Genomic DNA, 21,614 nt, shown 5'->3' with positions numbered 1-21,614 from the left:
GGATTGCTTCCCACCATGTTGTACATTGCTAAGCTCAAAAGCGGAGTTCTGAATGAAGCCTTTCCCATTCCTTCAAAATGGAAGTTTGAGGAATGCATACCTCGCCTGGATAACATTTGTGTTTCTCTTCTGCCTTCGCATTGAAAAGGGTAAGAGTCAAGTACATTTAAATTCTCTAGAAATTAATTACTACTGCCTCGTAACTAATGTCCAAGCGTTTACTGTTATTGCAGTATTTTTGGGACTAGGCAAAGTACGAGTTTTTTTAAGTGCAGGTCATCCAGAAAAGTTCTTTTAACTCGGCAGAGATAGCACACAGACGCCAAGCAGAGAGTGCTTTGAGGGTATCTGGCATGCACCCTGAAATCCAACAGTGAGTAGAGGAACTTCCTGAAGTTAACATTAGACACTCGGCGAGAACCTGAGATTCGCTCTTATCACATGCTAGGTAGGGGTGGGCGGAATTTGCGAAAGTGACTTTTGCAAATTATCGTGAAAATTTTAAAAATCTCCGCAAACAAGCGGAAATATCTCGAAGATGCGGAAGTTTTTTTCCTGCCTGTTCGGGGTATTTTCTGCGTGGTCGCGGCTCGCCAACTTACCCATGCGGTTGCTCGCGGGCTCGGCCATCTTGTTTTCACTCTTCTCGCGGTGCATGATCGCGCGACCAATGACATTACTGCGGGCGCGAACTGTCGCGAGACAGCGCAAATGGCTACCAGCAATCCAACATCTCGTGGAGAACGCGACCGGATCGGGAAAACTTGTCGGCGAACGCGGGGATTCAGGTAAGGCGATCGTGCGAGAATGTATTATTTTACAGCGCGAGCAAGAAACAAATTATCGCCTAGCTGCGGAATGTGGAAATTTTGACATTTTCGCGCTCTCCGCGGAACGCAAAAATGTCAAATTATCGCAATTTCCGCGAGCAGAACGGAAATTTAGCCCAGGCCTAATGCTAGGTCTTTGTCTACCCACCAAGGGGGAGAAATACCTTTTACTACTGACATGAATAGTGAAAGGTTTACTTCTAGATATGAGCACTGAAAGGCTCTGTGAAATGGTGTAGTATTCAGTTTCAGTCCACCCAAAACTTTACCTTCCAAAGTCTAACTTAATTTGTGCAGTATTACCTAGTGTTGCAATGCATAGATGTACTTTGTTTTTAAATACTGCATTAGGACAACCTTTTCCACAATTGTCATGACAATTTGATGCATTCTTTTTCTGGAGAGGTCGAATGCCGCACATCTGTGTTCACAAGTTACCAACACTTCAAACATCATTCACCCAGTATTCACATTGCAACATTAACCCTTTTGCTGCCTTTATGACTTCAGAATGCCCTAAAATATGTAGAAATAATTCAAATCATTGAGAGTGGAAGAGTTATCCAGGGGGTAGTTAAGGCATCTCTAGGGACAGCAGTTACCTCCACATGGTAAATAGGTGCGTATCCTTGATTTGAGTGCCTGACTTCATGTAAAATGAGTTGTTTTCATTTTTGCTTGGCCCTGCTATCTCACGTTTTTTTGCATGTGTGCAGAGGCCTCTGTCTGTGCATGGTAGGGTGACTTCCAAAACCTTACTCTGCTACTTGGAGGGGTGCACCATTTGTGTCCTCATGAACAACATGACTCTAAGGCCTTTATTTCTGGGGTTGTCTGATAAACAGTAGTGGTACAGTACCACGTTTTTATGAGTCATTAGTATACCCAAAGGAGAGTGGTCTACTTAACTCTCTAATGTGAGGTTCTGCTTTTATACGAACCCCAGACCCTTGCACTGACTTCGTCTGTGTTGAGGATGTGTCATACATTTGTGATATTAAGACACTGTATGATGAGAGTCGGAGTACTGAGACCAGTAAAATGCATTATGGATTGCCTCTGGATTAGCATGGCACAATATTGAGAGGATACAGCCCTCTGACGTGAGGGAGGATGGACAGTGGGCAATGAGGTCCTTGTTAGCATAGGTCTGCAGCTTGATTCTTCCAGAGCACTACCAGTGTTAGATGACACGGGTGAGTGATGGAAGGCCACATGTTCGATTGAGGAAGTGTCTTAAGCAGGGCTTCCGTTGTATTTGCCTCGGAGTACTGCTTCACAGACTGATGGTAACTGGGTGCAGAGATTTCTTGTTTTGGATATTCCTGCTTGAAATCCGCATCATTGCCACCTGCTGTGAGGGCTATTACTTTGCATACATTCAGTGTTGACTGTGAAATAGCCTGAAAACACATTTGAAAGAAACAGAATGTATTAAGCATTCTCCTTGTCCAAAAAAATGTGCACCTACTCTTGCAAACCCCTTGTGGTTCAGATCGCCCCATAGTTTAAAATTCATGGTTCTACATCTTTTCACCAAATTGTATTATGGACTCAGTCCATAATGGGTCAGTCTGTTTTTTAGTGTGCACCTGTTTTTTAGTGTGCACCTAGTTGCAAACGTGTAATGCGCCAGTGGGAACAAATGAATCTGGTACAACAGTACAATTGCCCAGGTCCAATCAACACGTGGCCAGTATTTTTAGCTTGCCTCTACTCCCATACTCCTTTTTATTTATTTATTTATTTTTTATTAAAGGGCCGTTCTGTAGTAAACTTCATTAGCCACAGTATTCAAGGATCTATTCAGAGCTAAACCTATGGATCTCATGAGAAACCTACAGTGTGTCTGTATGTAGTATTGGCGGTTGGGGTGGTTACTTTAGATGGGCTTCCATCATTGACTGATTAAAGATCGAGGAAGCTCTTCACATTAAGAGTTACAGGGATTTTAAACCTTGCAGGAGGTTAAGATGCCTTAGTGCTGATGAACCTTTGGTTCTAACATAGAAATTGAAGGGGATCGGTCCAACAGGAGAATCCCAAGGTGCAATGCTGTTAGTGAAGAAGGGATACTTACAGGGATGGTGATGTGGAGAGCCACTGTTGTCTTGTGAGAGTACCTATTAACATGTTTTGTATTGCTAGGCATTATTAAAATAGCATTGGTGGGATCAGTAGGTTTTAAAGGATGTCGAGTACATGTGCCAGATCATGACTACAGATGTTCGGGGAAGATAAACACTCAACGAGCACTTTTATCTGTCTGTGCTGGGAAGACTGGTACTTTTTCAGAGGTCTTTGAGAGTGATGGTAGGACCGGTATTGCTCAGTAGTTGAATAAATGGTTGGATTTTAAGATCATGACTTTTTTGAGAAGTGTGTGCCCTGATGTGATGACATTGATTCAGTCTTGAGCTGAAGTTATGGGATCATAATGAAATCCGATAGCATTGTCAGGAACGGAGTTCCAGGTTCCATAGGACTTTGATTTGGACTGGAACGATGATGGAATGGTGGATGTATGAGCTTATGTTTTTTCAGTATGGCTGAGTTTGTTGTGGTTTGGTTGTGGGTGTAAAGTATGCTGAATGTCCAGCCCTGCCTTGTATTCTCTGCATATTTTCAAAGCAAAGACTAAACAATATATGTGGTTTTGGGTGGTGGTTCAGGGTGCAAGTGGGTCTTAAGAAGGTTAGTCTGAAATTCTTTGTGGGTTCTTGAGGAAGGTTTTAATTTTGTATGTGAAGCAGTGCGTGCGGTGTATATTGCTTTCTTTCCTATTCTTTAACTGTGTGTGTTTGGAATGTTCCTGGACCCCACAGTAACACCACTAAGAGCGTGGTGGCAGTATTGTTCAGAAAAACTGTTCTTGAGTTACTTAGACGGGATAGCTTATAAAAAGAGTAAATATGGTAGACTCTGGTTGAATTAAACAAATAAGGATACAACCAAATCTGTTTGACTTGAAATTTGTTTATCCAGAAAAGGCTCTTTTGGCTTCAAGGTGTTCCATTATAGAATACATCGGGACTACACCGCCACAAATCTCCTTGAGTAACTTCTGCATTATTTTTCACACTTTAATTAATTGGAGGTACTGTGCCTTTGTATTAATTCTGACATACTTAACAGTGGATTGCAGGAAATGCAGCCATACCATATCACAAGGTAGAGGTTCAGGGTTTCTTCGGGGAGAGACTGTACGGGCATTTCGAGGTTACATTAGAGCAAATTGTCATATTAACTGGGGAAATGCATACATCGCTACAAAATAATGGTACTGAATTGTAGGTGGCTTATCTCTAGGCGTAACAGACTCCTGTATTCCCAATCGCCCGCATTCAACGACCCAAGATCAAAATAAGCATCATCACACAACCACCGCCGCAGCTTTTCCCCCGTTGTCTATCATTTTTCCTACCCAGCCTTTTTTTTTCTTTCATCCTCATCCCATCCTGTTCACACCCAACAAGCTCCTGTTGCTCCCTATCTTCTTTTTCTCACACCCCAATATTGTCACCTACCCCACCCACTCATCGGTTACCGAGATGCAATATGTTTTCTATTCGTTTTCCCCCTCAACTTTATGGTGAGTCGCTTGTTTAAGGGTAAACTTGATGCATGCGTTGTCAAAGAAGCAGATTACGCTGTGTTATATTGGAAGTAGTCTATGTGGGAATAAGATGCAAAGAACCTGACGGTATTAAGAGGGGTCTAGTTTTGTGATTTGATTATCTAGAATAAGATCGTTAACCAGATTAAAATTGCCTTGCAACTTTGACCATTGTTTGGGGACGATTGATGGTTATGTATCACCAATATTCCAGTATTTGGGGAAATTTGTAATTTCTTGTACTAGTACCATAAAGACTGGTGTCCATTAGCCAATATAATTACTTCATTAAATGAATGTTTGCTTTTTTGCCTTTTACAAATATTGGATTTGTTTCTTAAATGTGATTTGTTATATCTGAAACTGCTGACAAAAACATACTTTTTTTGGATCTATTTTCTGTGTATTCGTGAAGTACTTTTACATCTCCATCAAGTCCACCACAAGTGTCCTTTTATTCCTTTTCAGTGGGTGATTGAGCCCTTTGACATAGAAGGACCGCATCTGGATGCTACGCATGTTGGACTGGGGTAATTTGATTGTGTTTGACATGGTGTGATACATACGTGTTGTTTTCTGTGTTATGTATTTCAAGTATATTTGAACCTGGAGTTGTGTTTTTTGCAATTATACAGAAGACGGTAGTCTCTGGAAGTAGAGAAAAGTGGAAGAAAGGAAAAGAAGGTGCAGGCAGGGAGAGAGTGGAAAAAAATAATCTGAGATGAAAAGAATGACATTATTAGTAACATAAAACTACAGTGGTACATACACCAGTGTAGCCCTCCCCATATCATGAGGGCTATCCCACCACTCGGAGCAGGGGCAAACGCACTGTAGCATCTTCGCTTTGTGCCTGGATGTCCACTTTCCCACTGGGTCACCAACTATATGTACCACCCCATCTTCAGCCAGGAGCTCTCCCAACTAGTACTGTGCATGGGGGGGGTCCCCGAAATCAAGATCTGGGGTGACAAGCCGTGAATCATCCCTCAGTGGCTCCACAGTTAGCGGATTTTCCAGCCAGTTGTTCCACTGCCGCTGCCACCACCTGTACCACCTCCACGATTTTTAGATATTGGGTGACCTGGGTTGCGCCCAGTGTATGGCCAAACGCTGCTTGGCCAGTATCAATCCTAGGAGGCCAAATCTATAGCCTCATTTGGGGGTCAGGAGCACAGCCAGCAGATAATACTCGATCAAAAGGTCTAACTATGCGTGCAAATCCCTGCTCCCAGTACCTCTGCGGTCTACTGCATTCCCTGTCATTTGTAAGTACGCCACCAGAGCCGTCCCGCATCTGGGACAAGCACTCGACGTGACACACTAATTCTATGTAGCCATTGCGGTATTAGGTAGGCACAATGTAGATAACAAAACTGCATAAGATGCACTTAACTGGGCACTTATGACCTGAGTGCAGCCCGTGTCCTTTAGCTCTCCGTAAGCGGTGTAGGTACGTTATATTAAGTTAAAATAGTTTTCTAAAGCACTCTAATACACGGAGGTGTCTTTGCACTGGCTTTAACAGCATGACGAAGGAACGTTGGGCCAAGGAAACTACAGAGTGTTGAATAACCAGGTATTCGCAGGTTTTTCTCAATACTAGTAAGTTGGGTGCCTCCTTGATGTGCAGTGTATTCCAAGCTTTTGTGGCTCTCTGCCACCCTGAGCTACTCGCTTGATCCTAGGGACCACTGCTAATTTGACAGCAGCCGAGTGAGGGGTCCTGCCTGGGGTGTACCATTTGTGACTTGTAGGAAGTCTGGGCTGAGGCCATGGAGAGCTGTGTAAAGAGTGCTTTGAAAGTTGTTCTCTGTCTTATGGGACGCAAAGGCAGTTTTTTTTGTAGTTTTGGAGACAGTGATGTTTTGGAATCTTTATAAGAAGTCTAGCTGCAGCCTTTTGTAGGTTTTGCAGTATGTATTGTTGAGTCGTGAGAAGTAAGCCATTGCAGCAGTCTAACTTTGCCATTACCAGTGATGGGAGTTTTCTGAAGGTGCACTGGAATGTAAGGTAGTATCTTTTTTAGGTCGAGCCTGAGTCAGCACACATGCACTCCTTAGCGAGACTGCTGTAGTGGAGCATGGAAGAGAAGCCCCTCCCACTGTGTCCTTCCTAAATACTCGCGTCTGATTCGTAGAGAGGCTTGTTAGTCTCACCTTGCTACCTCCTTGTCTGTATATGTAACCTCTCAAGGTGACTGGCCGCTTGACTTCGGTTGTTACACGGTGCGTGTTAAGTGTAAGCACTATTTTCTTTGAGTTCCTCTTGCTGCAGGGACAACGTTCTGTACTTTCGTTCTGCATGCAATGCCTGCATTTTCTTTTGAAGCAGCCGCCACAATAGCTGCTGCTTCTTTGAAATGCAATAGGTCTCGAATTTAAATGCGAGATCTATTGCATTGCAAATAATTGTATTATACACCAGGCGAAAAATAAACACCCGCTGTATCCGCGCAGTGATTTGTCAGTGGGCAGATCCTGTCCAGATAAGCACTGCAGACAGATTTATAGCCTGCAGGAGCCGCATGTGATGTGCACCGCAGAGGTTCTCCGCTATCCTCTGATCCGAGACGAAGCTCCGGGTGCATATAAGAGATCATCACAAAAATATCAGTGCAATCACCCTGTGCACAAGCCGGCGAATTGACATGGGTGTGGACGAGCCGTGCTTCTTTGGCTCCTCGCGCCTCACTCGCCGGGGCTGGGGGTCCCTTGCTCGCGTCGTGGACAGCATATGCCTTAAAGTAACGTTTTTTTGTGTGAGCTTGTGCTTTTCCAGGTCACGGTGAAGTGTGATTCCCTGAATAGGTGGATTTGAACCGCTGACGACAGTTATGCGATCGCAGGTTTAATAAAGTCAAACACAAGTGAAATAAGGATATTCCAGCCTTTGGCCGCCTCTGTGCTGCTTAAAGTTCGTTCGAGCCCGTTGAACTGGTTAGTATGTGTCTCTGGGTGTAGTGCATTCCACACTTAAACTGCGTTTAGGCGCTTAGGTTGTAAACTAAATATTTTCTGTATTAACCTAAATAATTGCATTTAATACGACATCTGGTCTGCTCTTCACGCATCATCAAGATTACAGCTTTAGTTAAAAATATCTTACCACCGATGTCTGAATTTTTCTAACCCCCCCCCCCCCTTAGCCTTTCATTCGGGACGCGTCATAGAGCAATTACACAGACCTGACTCTAGTTAATTTCCGCTTTTGATGCTGCAAGTAATTTTGCCACAAATTAACCTCAGATGAGCGATACAGCATCCATGAGCGTCTCCTTGCATCATTGTGGAAGAATATGAGTTTAGCTTGTTTCACTAAAGGTGATTTATTCTGCAAAATAAGGCAGCATTTACGAATGCTCCTCCTTTTATCGGCTCTTAAAAGAAGCATGTGGAGGTATTGGTCGATCTTAGAGTCTTATTTCCAGAGATGCCCGTATGCGAACACTTGTTTACCTGTGTGCTCTGTTCTTCACATGGGTCCCCATTTATCCCACCACTGCCTGTATTTTATTCTCGCCCCTCTCCGCTGGTAAAAAGACCGAATGTGACGTAATCTGAAAGCGGGGCCTTATGACACATAGGCAACGTTGACATATAATATATAGTGTAAGGGGTGTGAACCAAAAGTAGAATGACGCGGTAGAAAGAGGTTTTCCTACAGATTTTCGGCATTTCTTACATCCTGACGTCAGGGTGGTGCTAGATCAGTCTTTGACACTTTCCCGAGTGGGGATGCACCAAGCAGAACCTCGAGAGACCAGTGATCCACAACGCACACCCTGGCTAGAAGCATGAAAAGGCTGTCCTTGTCCAGCCCGTGCTTCTGTGCTGTTTAACAGCAGGCGGACTCTGGTATCAGACCATACCAGGAACATCAGTTCTTTATTAACGTGCACCGTGGTATTAGATGGGAGGGCTGGGGTCTGTATGCTTCCTTCATGGGTTTCAACAATACAAACATGTACGGAGGGCTAGGAGGATAGTAATGTAAGGGGCTATAAGGTGTAGTAGCATGCAGGGTGGCAGTGGCCGTTGTGGGGGGTGACGTCAGCAGAATAGATTGTTGGCATGGAGTAGCTTGGGCATTCGTGATGGCAAGGGAGTGACTTCAGCTGAGTTTCTATTGGTATGGGTTTGCGTCATGAGGAATATTGATAGGGGAGTGGTGTCCACATGACAGGCTGTTGGCGTAGTGCTTGTGGCTGGGTTGCTGGGTGGAGGGGCGGTAGGAGTGTGATTTGAACAGGAGAGACTGTTGACAAAGGATTTATTGTGGGGTTGGTAAGTGGTGATGGTGGTAGTTGAGTGAATTCAGCAGGAGAGACGGTCGGCCTAATGTTTTGTGGGAGATGCAATGGTGAGGTGGACAATAGTAGCAGAAGTGGGTGATAAGGTGGCATGACGGTTGCAGTTAGTGCTTGACAAGACAGGGTGTTTGTTATCAAGAGTTTGGATTTGGAAGGGGTTTATTGACGCAGGTGCTTTAAACTGGAGGCCTTTCATGAGCTATATGGCTGAAAGAGTTGCATCAGCCTAAAAGCAGCGCTATAATGTGCCTATTAGTGCCAGTTTCCCATTTACAGAACAGTAGATGCGGAAGCACCCAGGATAATTTCCTGCATGTCGAAATACTTTTAAGGTCCCAAAGACAAGACCTATTGCATTGCAAATGCTTGTTATTGTCCTGAGAATAAAAAAGGTAGACGAGGTCACTGCGTTCACGTGATCTGTCTAGCCTTGTTTGTCATCAATAAGATCTCCTGGGTTACGGGTCTTCCCAACAGTTGTCGGTAGGGAGTCCATTTCCTGCAGCCAGCCGGCCGGGGTCCAAAAGGAGGTTTGACCTCCAAACAATATAACTTAAGTCTTTGGTGAATTAAGCTTTTGGCAGTTCCTGTCCATTTAAGTATTGACTGCCTGCATGCAGTCACAAAATCTGAACCATGTTACATTGTCGTTATTGGCTAGGGAGACAACGGTTTGGTTGTCATCTGCGTATTAGGTCAGGGAAAAGCCGAAGGTTCCTATTAAGTCAGCCAGTGGGGTGACAAACACATTAACATTGACGGACTGAGCGAGGACCCCTGAGGGACCCCGCAAGAAAGAAAACAAGCATTTGCAATGCAATAGGTCTCGCATTTACGCAAGTTTGAGCTATTGACATTGCAAATGACAATGCCTTTTATTTTTTTAACATAAATAAAAGGCATTGTCATTTACAATGCCAATAGCTTAAACTCGTGTAAATGCAAGACCTATTGCATTGCAAATGCTTGTTATACCATGTCTGGCAGCATAGGCAACAAACAGGACTGTTTCACAAGCGTAACCTTAGAAATATTCACTTTCAAACGTAAGGTCTATTTTGGTTTGTACTATTGCTTCATTTTTAGTTTAAAATGTTGACGTGTTAGCGCTTGAATGCTATTAACAAAAGCATTTAGTGGCATTGTAGGATTCATAAAAACTCTGCTGTATGTTCAAGTAACCTCTTGAGCACATACACGAGCGACAGCTTGCAATCAGTCTCTGTGGGGAGTTTTAAAGACTTCTCCATCAAACCGCTAAGGGTGTCTAGCTGCAAGGAAAGAGCAACACTTTGGTCACTTACGCTTGACATTATAGCACTTCCTGCAAAGAGCCACAGAAAAGGCAACACTACCAACCAGGTACTTCCTCAGTGATGTAGCATGCTACCTGAGGCCACCTATTCAGGAAAACGCTTCAGCGCCCGCCCGTACTGGGGCGTGAGGCGCTATATAAATGCTGCAATAAAATACGATACCATCAGCTCAATTCCAAGTGGAGATAAACACCACCCAGGCGGTGTATGTCATTCAATCCAGGCCCTCAACGCCGCTTTTAAATCCCACGTAACATTTCATTTCTTTTAGAGCCTGTACAGCAGAGTGAACCGATGCTCTAGGACTCAGAGCACAGCTTATCCTGACCCAAAGAGAAATGATACCGGTCAGGGTTACAGTAAGTCATTCGGCCGGGCTGCGGAGAGGAAACCTGCCTGAGCGAACACCAATCCGCGCCGCGTCCGGTCCATGATGAGCCAGGCTGCCAGATGTACAGAAAGGTCCAGCGGTCACCGGGTCCATAATTACAGCCAGATTGATTCGAGTCAACATGGCGTAGAATGCCAAAACCAAATCCGTGCCCTTAGGCTACAGAATTCATACAAAGAGTTAGGTGTATATATCCCATTTTCAGTCTTAAAACACGTAAAATCATGTTTTCAACCCAGAGAACAGCAATTATACAAGAAGGCGGCGAATGGGCCACCAATGACGGGCTCATTGTTGCCTCAACGCTATCTCTGTGTGATGCCCGAGGACATATATTATAATAAATACATTCTACTTTTTAAGGTAACAAAGAGGGTATTTACCAGTGAGGTGGCAGGCGAGTACTTTCTGTTTGCTTGCCTTTTGATGCCAATTTTGAGCAAAGACAGGAACTGCTGAAGCACGGAGTCGTCTTTAAATAGCTTGGCGTGTAATTTGGGTTCAGCCGACAGAGGTCTTGCCAAGGAAAGCTGGTGTCCCGAGGTCTCATGTCCTCTGTGACATTTGAGTAAACAAGAAGGGCTGGGCGAGAAGGGAGGGGGGAATGCCAGCAACAGAGGAGCCCGCGAAAGTGATCGTGATTACGATCGCTACGGAGGAAAGACACATGGCGCTGCGCGCGTGCACGTTCACGTGCACTGTAGCTTTAGGCCACGGCAGCACTTTGAAAAAGCCCAGATATAAAATGTCTCTTCGAGCTTTTGGCTCGCGAGACCTAAAAAGGATGTGAAGCCGATTCGCCCAGTCAGATGGTTACCGATCCAGGAGGAAGGATCTCAGCAGATCCCAGGCTGGGCCAGTAACCCCAATTTTTGCTAGTCTATCCAGCAGCAGTCCGTGATTGACAGTGTCAACGGCTGCCTAGAGGTCAAGCAGGATGAGAACTGCCCCTCCACACTGATCTAGCACCAGCCTGATCACCTCAGGAGCCTTGATCAATGCCGTCTGTTCTGTGGCCCCTGCGGAAACCAAATTGAGTGAAGTTCAAGAGATTGTTGGGTTGAATGTGATCCACGAGTTTCACCAGCAGGTTAGCTGGAAGAGTTAGGCAAAAGAGAGGGCAGTAGCTGTTTGAATCCCTTCGATCCAAAATGGCTTTCTTAAGAAGCCGGAGCACGGAAGCTTGCTTCCAAAATAGTTGGAAATGTTCTGGACTTGAACATAAGATGAAAAACATCTGTACGCATTGAGGCAATGGTCCAGGTCGCTAGATTAGCCACCCTCTGAGGGCAGGGATCCTTTAGAGAACCTGAGGTTGTGGATCTAAGTAATTTGGTAACTTCCTTTAAGAGCCATGGCGAAAACACTAAAGCTTTTCTGCTCTACAAGCGAGGTGGTAGAGGGCCTGTCTATGTAAATGAGAGGGACTGAAGAAGCGAACCCATTATACACCGCTTCCACTTTTGACGAAAAAAGTTGGCCAGGGTGTCACAAATCTTGGCTAGTTGCAGTGAATGTTTTAGTAGTGTTTATGGTCAGTTTGACCCTTTAAAACAATTTTTTAGTAGATTTTTTGGCTTTATCTTTCTGGTGAAATAAGCCTTTTTCTTTGCAATAAGAGACTTGTTTTGGCTTATGTCACATTTACTTCCTCTCTGTAAGCATGACTCCATCTCTTCTCCTGCAACTTTGTTTAAGAGCCCCTTACTCATCTGTTAACCAAGGGACCGAACTGTTTGGACCATTTTAACTGGAGCTAGAAAGCCGGCGACCGTGTCCAACTATAGAGTATATTGAAAGACCGCTGTGTCTAAGTCATCCCAGAGTGTAGGTATTGAGTCAGTAAGGGTTGTAGATAGAAGATCTGGATGGGAATTGTGCCAGGCCAGAGAGGAAGATCGAATTGGTCAGGCTTTGGTAGGGTTAATGGGCGGATTGGCTTATGTGTCAAAAAGGACAGCTTTGTGGTCTGTCCATACTAAAGGTAGAGTTCTAAAATTGCTTAGTGAAGAGTTGTTGGTGAAGATGTCATTTAGTGTGTGTCCTGCTTGGTGTGTTTAACTGGCAACAATTTGAGGGAGGCCCAAACCTGAAAGTCTGAAGAAGATGTACTGTGTCTGTGTCAAGATGTGCATCTCAATGAAAATCTAAATCGCCTAAGACTGTGTAGTTGCTGGACATAATTAGTCCCTCAAGGAGTCTGCTAATCTCCAGGGAGAACACTTGTCTGAGACGAGGTGGCCTGTATATGAGACTGCCTTTAAAGACTTCACAAAGCGGTTAGGGAACGGGGTTGCAACAAACTGCTAAATCCGCTCTGTGTACTATCGCTATACCACCCTCACTTGGGGTGGGGGAACGACACCAAAACTAGCATTTTCTAGACCTGCTCTGGCACCTCCAAGGACTTCACAGTACGGCATCATACAGCCTGCATTCTCGTGCTGGACTCCTTCCACGTACCAGGCACTGGCTGACCACACCCTCAGTCAGCCTCTAGACACCCAGCAGGAAGAGGAACCAGAGTTCAGGTTGCTCCATCCGGAGAGCATCATCAGGGCGAAAGGCACCACAGACTTATCCCCCAGTAATCTCTCCCCGTAGCAGGGTCAACACAGCACAAGGCCCTCCACATCTATAACTTGCTCACAAAAGGCATTGTCCCCCAGTAGTCCTCATGGGCACCTGCCACAGTCAATGGCTGGGGGTGCAGGAGGGGACAGCTCCACCAGATGGACCACCACTGCCAGAGCAGTCTAGGGGACTTAGTCCCCTGTTAGTCACTCAGCCAAATAATCCAGGGGGAGGCGCAAGCGGGAGAAGCCTTGTCTGGCCCAGCTCCACCAAGTTCTCCCTCGTATCACAAGATGGGGGCACAGGTTCCGGTCCACCTCCCTTCACTGTAGTCCAGCCGCTAGGTTGCTCGCAAGCGTCACCCACACCCCTGGAGCAATTTCATGCTCTGTAGTGGGGCCAGCGACCTTAGCATTTGTAGGCCAGTGGCTCCCCTGGGGCTTAGACCACACCTGCAGCTTCTCTTTGGGCCACCATGCCCGGTGTCACCGCCGCACCTCTCTCTCTCCTCGCTTCCCTGCAATGCACACCGTCTGCAGATGAGCATCGATCCCCTCAGTGCTCCAGTCAGTCACCTCGCCCCCTACACACAGGATCCCAGCTTTGGGGCACTCCAGCTCAGCCCGGACTGGTCAGGTGTGGTCTCGGTTCCGGGCCTACACTGGCCAGCCATGAGGCACAGCTTAATCTGCATGGTTCCTCATGGGTGTGGAGTGTGCCCCCCGTTATGTTGTCCGCCGGGGTCCCCACAGCGCTGTCGGCAATTCAGACGGCCCCAGGAGCATCTACTTAACAGGATGTTGCAGGGTTTAGAAAGGGCCAGGACGAGAGCTGCAATAGCTATTTCCTGACTTCCATCTTGCTAGGACACCCCCCCCAAAACTAATATTAACTTTGAACTGTTTTAGCAATATACCCAACACCTTCTTGGCCTTAATTTGGTTCCTCACCCTGTAATGGAGATGTCTAGTGTGCCAAAATAGAATGATAGACATGTGTGCTCAGTTTTGAGATACCTGTAGTTTGCGATCAAATTGTTAAATTGCATGCAAAATATCACAATTGTAGTTTCAAAGAGATTTAGTAGATACAAATCATTTTTTGTAAGTTTCAGTAGGCTTATCCATGGGTTTATCAAGAAGTTCTAAAGATATTTAACTTTGTCTTTAGTATACCTAATGTTCAGACAGCAGGGCAGGAAGTTTTTACTAGTGGTCTGGTAAACACCTTGATAGAACAGGATTGGTAGGTTGCATGAGTTATGAGATGCATTAAGACTTGTAGTTGCTCCCCATTGCATGTTGCTGCTCTGTGTGGTTCTTGCGTAAGGGTGTTGAATGGTTTCAGTACGATGAAAACTGGTACATATCTTAAGATAGTATTTGGTTGTATGTTTGTGGAGCATTCTCTAATGAAAAATGAACATCTGGTGTACATGGGTACATTGCGCTACTCCAACTTAAAGTATTATTTGTTCCAGATGGATGCCGTAATAGTATTGCGCTTGATGCAGATGTCTAGTTTGCTGGCCTTATATGTGAAACGGTGAGGTGGATTTGTCTACTGGACTTTGAAGATTTGTTTCTAGAAAACTAGATAATGGATTGAAAATTCTAAGTATATTCTAAGTAGGTCTTGTCAGATGTTCATGTCTGATTGGATGCAGTAAGATAGAAAACTGTTCAGGTGCATCCAAGGTTTGCGTTTTCCGATGGTGGGTGATTTGCTCGCTTACTAACTATTCGTCTTCACTACTTTTAGTTCTACTTGTCCCAGGTATTACTTCATGAGGTGAATCTCACTATCAGGAACAAGGCAGGAATGCCACACTAAAATCCTACCCATCTTATGCTGTGCACAAGCCTCTTCTTGTCCTATCAAAGGCCTGTAAATATGGGAGGTCGGTGGGGTGTAATGACTGGGACCAGTAGGGCTAAGAATTATGAAGAGGACATGTACCTTACAGGCCCTTACCTCTAGGTCACTTGTCCCATTGTTATGTAATGAGGTATAACAAGGCAGACGTTTGATCTCAAAGAAGTCAAATACCAAATAATGCCACTCCCGCAGTATTTAATGCTTAAAGGTAAGTGGAAAAAAATAACTAAATGAACGCCAAAGAAGGCATTTTCATATTGAGAAACAACACGTACGCTTTTACAGAAGGCAAAATACAAGAACCAAAGTTCTCATCCATGTGAGCAATACCCAAGACCTAATAATGAATGTGTGGTTGGTGGACTAAGATCTAGCTCGCCATAGCACATTCAGAGCAATACCTAAAAACTTGGACGAAGGTGCTATTTCTCTTGTTGCTCGTCCTTGCACTTTCTCTGGGGCTGGCTCTTGTTCTGCATAGACCAACAAGATAGTCTCTTTGATTCAACTGCCCAAGGCTATTTTTCAAACTTTCTTAAACGTTCCCTGCATTACCATAGGTGACGAGCACTGTCTAGTTTACTGAATGAGCTGGATATAGCAAGATAAATGGACAGTGTCTGTTTACCATCCAGACAATGCAACCTTTCATTTTCTGTAGAAGGAGGAAAGTAGATTAGTTTCTGGAAAACATAAGAAGTTCAGTTCGTTTTGAAAAGAAATTACGCCAGAGACTTCAAAATCACACCAGTCTAAAAATATATTAGATGGCTCACCTAATCTATGAGCAGAAATAATTGCAAAGTTAAAAGAACCCAACCTATTAGTTTTTTTTAACAAAGAATCTACTGAATGTAGTGGTTAAAAGGGTATGCTGTGAAGTCTAAAGAACAAGTGGAAGATCCTACCGGGGTTCTTTTGCGTGAGAAATGGCTTAGGAAATAGAAAAGCTCTAAAATAGATGTGCTACCAAGGAATCGTTGTTGAAGGGTAGCCTTAAATTACAAACCACTGAGCTTTGAATGCAGAAAGTATTAGATTGTTTTGCCCTTTCATAGTAACAGCAACCCAGATGAAAGAGGGTAGTCAGCTGAAGGCACAGTGAGACAATCGCCACTTAAGGAAGATCAGTCTCTAGAAAAGGATTTTAAGGTATGCTGTCTCCTTGAACCCTGAATTGCTTCAGCAAGGTAGAACGGCATGCCCTTCGTTAGAATAGTAATCTTTCAACTTTCGAGCTGCCAGACACAACCTGAGATGAAGGATAGATTGTTTCAAAGGAGAAAGAACTAGAGTAAGAATCCAAGGTGAGCAGACAGCTAGAGACTTCAGAAGGTGTTTGCGCGTCAGTAAGGAACCACAACAATTGCATATACCCCCTCCTTCTGAACCATTGCTGAAATGAATGACGACCGACCGAATGCACATGGTTTCCATTGTCATTTGATCAGAAGTGCATTCACTCCCCTTGCACTATTCTCTGAAAAGTGTGAGCAAAATCTGGGAAACAGCGAGTTGCTTTTGGCAGCAGAGACACAGATTAGACTACCAAAGCTCTTGTACACTTTCAGGAAGATCATATTGGAAAGCGACATCTCTTTTAATGTACATAACATTCTCCTCAGCCTATCCGCTTTAACATTGTCCAGGCCCTTGGTGTGAACATTTAATATTGAGAGCAGATGACTTTCCAAACATTTCCCCAGAGCCTCCGCCACTCCGTTCAGGTATCTTGAGTGACTGATACCCTGATAGTTTATGTAGGTAACAGACAGTCACTGTGTTGCCTGATCTCACCAACACATCGCTTTAATCAAGATTCTGTTAACCCCTTCAGCGCGGAGCGGATTTCCGCGCCACGCTGAAGGTTCCGTGCGCGGGCGGGGCCATGACGGAACGGTTCCGTCATGCGCAACCGACGTGCATGACGGAACCGTTCCGTCATGCGCGTCGAAGGGGTTAAAAGTGACACACAGCTCTGAAGACCTCTGTTGGTTCCCTCCAATTCAAAGCCTTCTTTGATTCTGAATTGGCTCCTTTGTCTTGAACTGAAAGCAAATTTGATGTTGCGCTCCATCCTGTGGAACGGCATCTGAATATTTTCTTATTTTATTGGGGAGAGTATGAAGACGCCACCACAAATAAAGTTTGAGTCTTGATATCTTCTGTTAACTGGCAGCATTGACTGAGATTTCTGGAACCAGTTCTCTTAAATATGGCTAAAGATGTGTTAAAAGAAATTCAGCCGTGACCATGGACTACCATGAGTCATTAAGCTTGCTGCCACTTCTGTATTGGAGCTTCTTGGCAAGATAGCAAATCTATTAGATGATTACAAAGATGAGCTGCTGTTCCTCCAGAAGAAATATCATGTCCTGGTTCGTCCTGGAACTTGCCGCAGTAAAGATCATGTTCTTTGATGGGATTAATTGACATTTTGGAACATTACGCTTGCTCCCACTTCGGTGTTGGAGCTTCTTGGAGAGGTAGCAGATTTATTAAATGATTACAAAGACGCGCTGCTGTCTCTCCCCTCCAAAGAAATATCATGTCCTGGACCTTGCCGCAGTAAACGTCATGTTCTTTGATGGGATTAATTGACATTTTGGAGCGTTGTGGAGAAACCCGTGCTTTCTCAGATCTGACCTTTTGACCTCCAGCAACTGAAGATGTATGAACCAAACAATCTCCAAGGTATGGAAACAATTAATTCTCTGTAGATAGACAACCATAGGGCATGCCACCTTTGTATTTCTGTCTGCTTTGAGACATTCACAATAGAGTACACACCTTGACCTTTTCCTCATTTGGTCTTTTCCTCATTTGGTAAAGGAAATATTGCAGCTTTGGCACACAAGGTTTCCTAACTTAAAGCTTTCCTGTTTAACTGATTTCTTTGGGTAAGGCATAGGTATGAACCCAGGATCCTGTGGTGTAGAAATTACCTATATCCTGTGCCTTAGGCTGACAGTGAAAGTCTAATCCTCCCATTCTGGTAGGAATTGTTGGATCCTTCCACCCATCCATAGAGTCCAGAACAAGGATCCTTTGTCTCAGCATCTGTCTTTAGCTTTTTCTGATTCTTTCCACAAAAGTGTCTGTTTTGAAATTTTTGAATTTATTTTCTGAATTTTGGTACCACATTCAAGGGTGTCTGAAAAAAGAATCTTGAATTCTATTAGAACTGGTTGACTTAGGTTGATGTTTCTTGAAAGAAAAGGTATGTTTCTATTCCTTAAACGTTTTGTGAAATTTCTCTTCCAGCTCAGAATCAAAGAGATGAACTCCTTAAAGAGATACTGAGGGTGTCTTTTTTTTTCTGCGTTCATAGTGGAATCTTTATAGTAAGTTCCTCTGAGCAGCTACAGCAGCTCCATAAGACAAAGCTGAGGTTCAGACCCCATCAAAAGGAAAGTTGGAGAGGAATTCCTCTTGATGTTTAATCCCCCCCCAAACACATCTGTAAGTTGTAACTCTCTTGAACTGCCTAAAAAGGGACTTTAAAATCAGAACTCATTGATTGAGCATTATACGCCCCATAGATTCCTGCTCAAAGGGCAGAGAACCAGAATGATTTCTTTTACACTATATCCACCTTTTCTTGTGAATCCATAAGGATGAAATCCTTAGTCATGGAAGACATGCCAGCGAGACTAGCCACCACAGAGTCAACCTGAATCGCATCGGGCAATTGGTTTTGATTTTCCCCCAAAAGATAAAAACTCTGCTATACTACTGGGAACACTTGCTCTCTGGATCTCTCATAATGATGTCCATTGCAAACTGTTGGATGGGCAAACCCCAGTTGGGAACTTTCTTAGTGTATTAATAAGGCTTCTCTGAAGTGCTTGGAGTATCTACAGGAGGAAACCCCATATTCTCAAAGAGTATGTGCAACTCATTAATCCTCAGTCAGTGCTTAGTCCTCAAACATGCATACACAGAGTGCCCAAAAATGCAGTTGCGTGAAAACTGTGCATGCACTGAGTTAGCATTTATCAGACATGCGGATGTGCGAAGGAAGCACCCCTGATGAATCTTCTGCATCTGGCATACGCTGGCCCTCAATGAAACAATACTGTTAGTAGTTACCGCCTGGCTAAAGACCCCAATCAAGGAATGAAAAAGGTGTGCTGTTCCAGTCTGGGTACAGCAGCTAGTAGGATGGACCGCCATCAAGTTCTATCCTACTCTTACCACATAGAATTAGAAATCACGTCCAACATCTTCCAAGGGTGGTTGCTTCCACAATAGCCTGCCCCCGCCCCCCAACGGTATCCCTTCTCTGAAAAAGGCAGGGAAGAGTGCTCAAAACTACGGTGGAGGCCAAAGGCGGTCAGTGACCTCCGCATCCATCCCTTGTTCCTGTCCATGGAGACGGGAAACAAATCTGGAAGAAGCTTGAAATCCTATTTCCTTATATGGTGCCTAGCTGACTGTAGGCGCAATGTTTTTACTGCAGTGTTCCTGCTTTGTTTCGTGTCTTTTGAGGTGGGTTTCTCCTCTTGAAAAGCCAGTAAAACCACATTGAAAATTATTTTTTCATAGTTGAGGCCATATTTCCCAAAGCGTTTATTATTCTTGGGCAGTTTCCATGGCGAAGTCCTGGGTGAATGTGATTTTATGACTTCTTTAGGTAAAGGTGATGTTCTTTTAGCACTGTTCTGTAACGTTGTGTATAGGAATCTTAATGGATCATTATTCTTCGCTTCTTGCTTAATTTTATTGGATGTGTTAGGACATGGTATGCTCTTTCGAACTAGAAGCCCTTTGGCCTAATTTGGTTAATGGCAGAAGAGATCCAATTTCCAGAAATCTAATTTTTGATATCAAAATACTATTACATGAAGTTAGAACTCTAATTCTTCTGCTGCTAACCAGTGGCCTTTCCTACTTGCCTAATCTTTTGTAAAAACATTCTTTTTCTATTATAAATTCAATAAAAACATAGAAAGACAACAGTTGCCTTCCCGCGTATTCATGATAGTGACCTATGAGCCTGGAAGAGCCTAATACCTGTCTCAAAAATAATTTCTATTCAAACAGGTAGAAAAGATGGCATTGACCCACCTGTAATCAGTTGAAACATGGTTGTTTAGGCTCCAGTCCATGTGACCTTATATCCAAGTGTTGTATCCAGAAGGCTTTCAGCAATCAGTATTTTGGCCTCTGGTTATCCTTATCTAATTGCCATCTCTTCAGTCTTTCATGTGGTTGATGACTATACCCTGGATAATGATCTTCTGACAGAATGGGACAGTTGTTAAAAGTTCCTGAAGTGGTTCATTCACTTGGTAATATTCCTAAATTATTATGTCTCCATCCCTACTACATCTTCCTTGACACGTACACGATTGGTTAAGTTCTGCCACGATGTCTGGTAGATCATCCAGATTTGTTCTTGCTGTAAAATGATTAGGCTTCTTAATGGGATATTTATTTACAACCCCACCTATAAAAAGTTTAGTATCCATTTTTTACTATCATTTCTGGCTCATGATTAAATTTGCGGAACCTATAAATATACTTAAGATCAGTAGTGCATTTGTTATTTGTCTGTTATGGATGGAAATGCTATTCTTGCTATTCCTCCCGCTCTTCATTGGCTTAGTTAAATCTATTCTGCGTACAACAGCACAGCCTGTCATGGTGCGAGATACTTGGCCACCGTGCCCCAACCCTGGTTTACTCTTCTTGTTGGCACAGAATCTTGGATTTTTCTTTTAAAGCACTTCAATTCAAATAACGATCCTACCTTCTCAATAAATTCCTGGGGGGCTTTGCTTCATAAGAAACCAGTTAATACTCCTTTTGGAAATATCTTTTGATGAAGTAAACGTCAGACTAAAGAGTTCTGCTGAGCTACCAAACTTTTACACTCTTGTTGGGGAATTGCTAGGAAAGCCTCAAGCCAGTCTCTTAAAGGGCAATTTTTAGCAGTAGTAGTAATTCAGCCCTTTCAACTTGCATATCCAACTCCCATGGACATTTCTGCTACCTCATTGGTAAGGTCTTCATTGCGTACATTTTTTAAATGGGGGCAGCTTTTGCTTTTTTAAAAATTTTTTTTACATCACTCCTAGGCGCCAATAAAATTAAAAGGTGGCCTGATGTTGTACAAAGATTGGCGAAGGTAGGATTCTGTATGAAGAATGGAGAAATGGAACTTAGCAAAATTGAAAGATATATTAACCATCTTGCTAATGAGTGTTCAGTTACTGGCCTTGTTTGAAGCTGCAGTGCTTTCCAGTGTACACTGTCATAATCAAACTTGGTTTTTATGTTGTGGTTTCCTATGTAAAATCTTATGCTTCGAACTTTTTCTTGCAGGTTACCATCTGATAAATATTGCTGAAAGTGGATACTAGCAGATTAAAGCCATGCAGACTATTAAATGTGTAGTCGTCGGGGATGGAGCTGTCGGTAAAACATGCTTGTTAATTTCTTATACAACAAATAAATTTCCATCAGAGTATGTGCCTACGGTGAGTTTAATGTTTACTTCCTCTTTCCACTTCAAATTTGTAAGACTACTTCAGCAGGCTAGATACATTTCGTGTTTTGACCAGCCAAATGTAAGTCAACAGTAGTGTTTATTTAGTCCGTTTCCCATTGTACACCATTTATTTGAATTCATTTGAAGTATTGCATAATTTGGTAAAAATGTGTTTTTGTTTTTTGTGTATTCATTTTTTCA

The 21,614-nt window shown here is 43.7% G+C and overlaps 1 protein-coding gene across 4 annotated transcripts in view; it reads left to right on the top strand.

Moving 5' to 3' along the window:
- The window catches only part of LOC146867930 (cell division control protein 42 homolog), a 99,761-nt gene that overhangs the window by 24,408 nt on the left and 53,739 nt on the right, over nucleotides 1–21,614 (top strand). For 2 of the 4 annotated variants that reach the window (XM_085608654.1, XM_085608657.1), the window contains exons 2-3: nucleotides 4,915–4,976; nucleotides 21,248–21,402. In XM_085608654.1, coding sequence (XP_085464780.1) covers nucleotides 21,298–21,402 — 105 coding nt within the window. In that variant the 5' untranslated portion in view covers nucleotides 4,915–4,976; nucleotides 21,248–21,297. The remainder of the gene's footprint in view (nucleotides 1–4,914; nucleotides 4,977–21,247; nucleotides 21,403–21,614) is intronic. The other 2 variants (XM_085608655.1, XM_085608658.1) reach the window with 1 other exon arrangement.

Source organism: Triturus cristatus, chromosome 1_2, assembly GCF_964204655.1.
Source record: "Triturus cristatus chromosome 1_2, aTriCri1.1, whole genome shotgun sequence".
Lineage (NCBI taxonomy): Eukaryota > Metazoa > Chordata > Amphibia > Caudata > Salamandridae > Triturus > Triturus cristatus.
The sequence above is the reverse complement of the archived record's forward strand: the minus strand, read 5'-3'. Positions and strand labels throughout refer to the sequence as shown.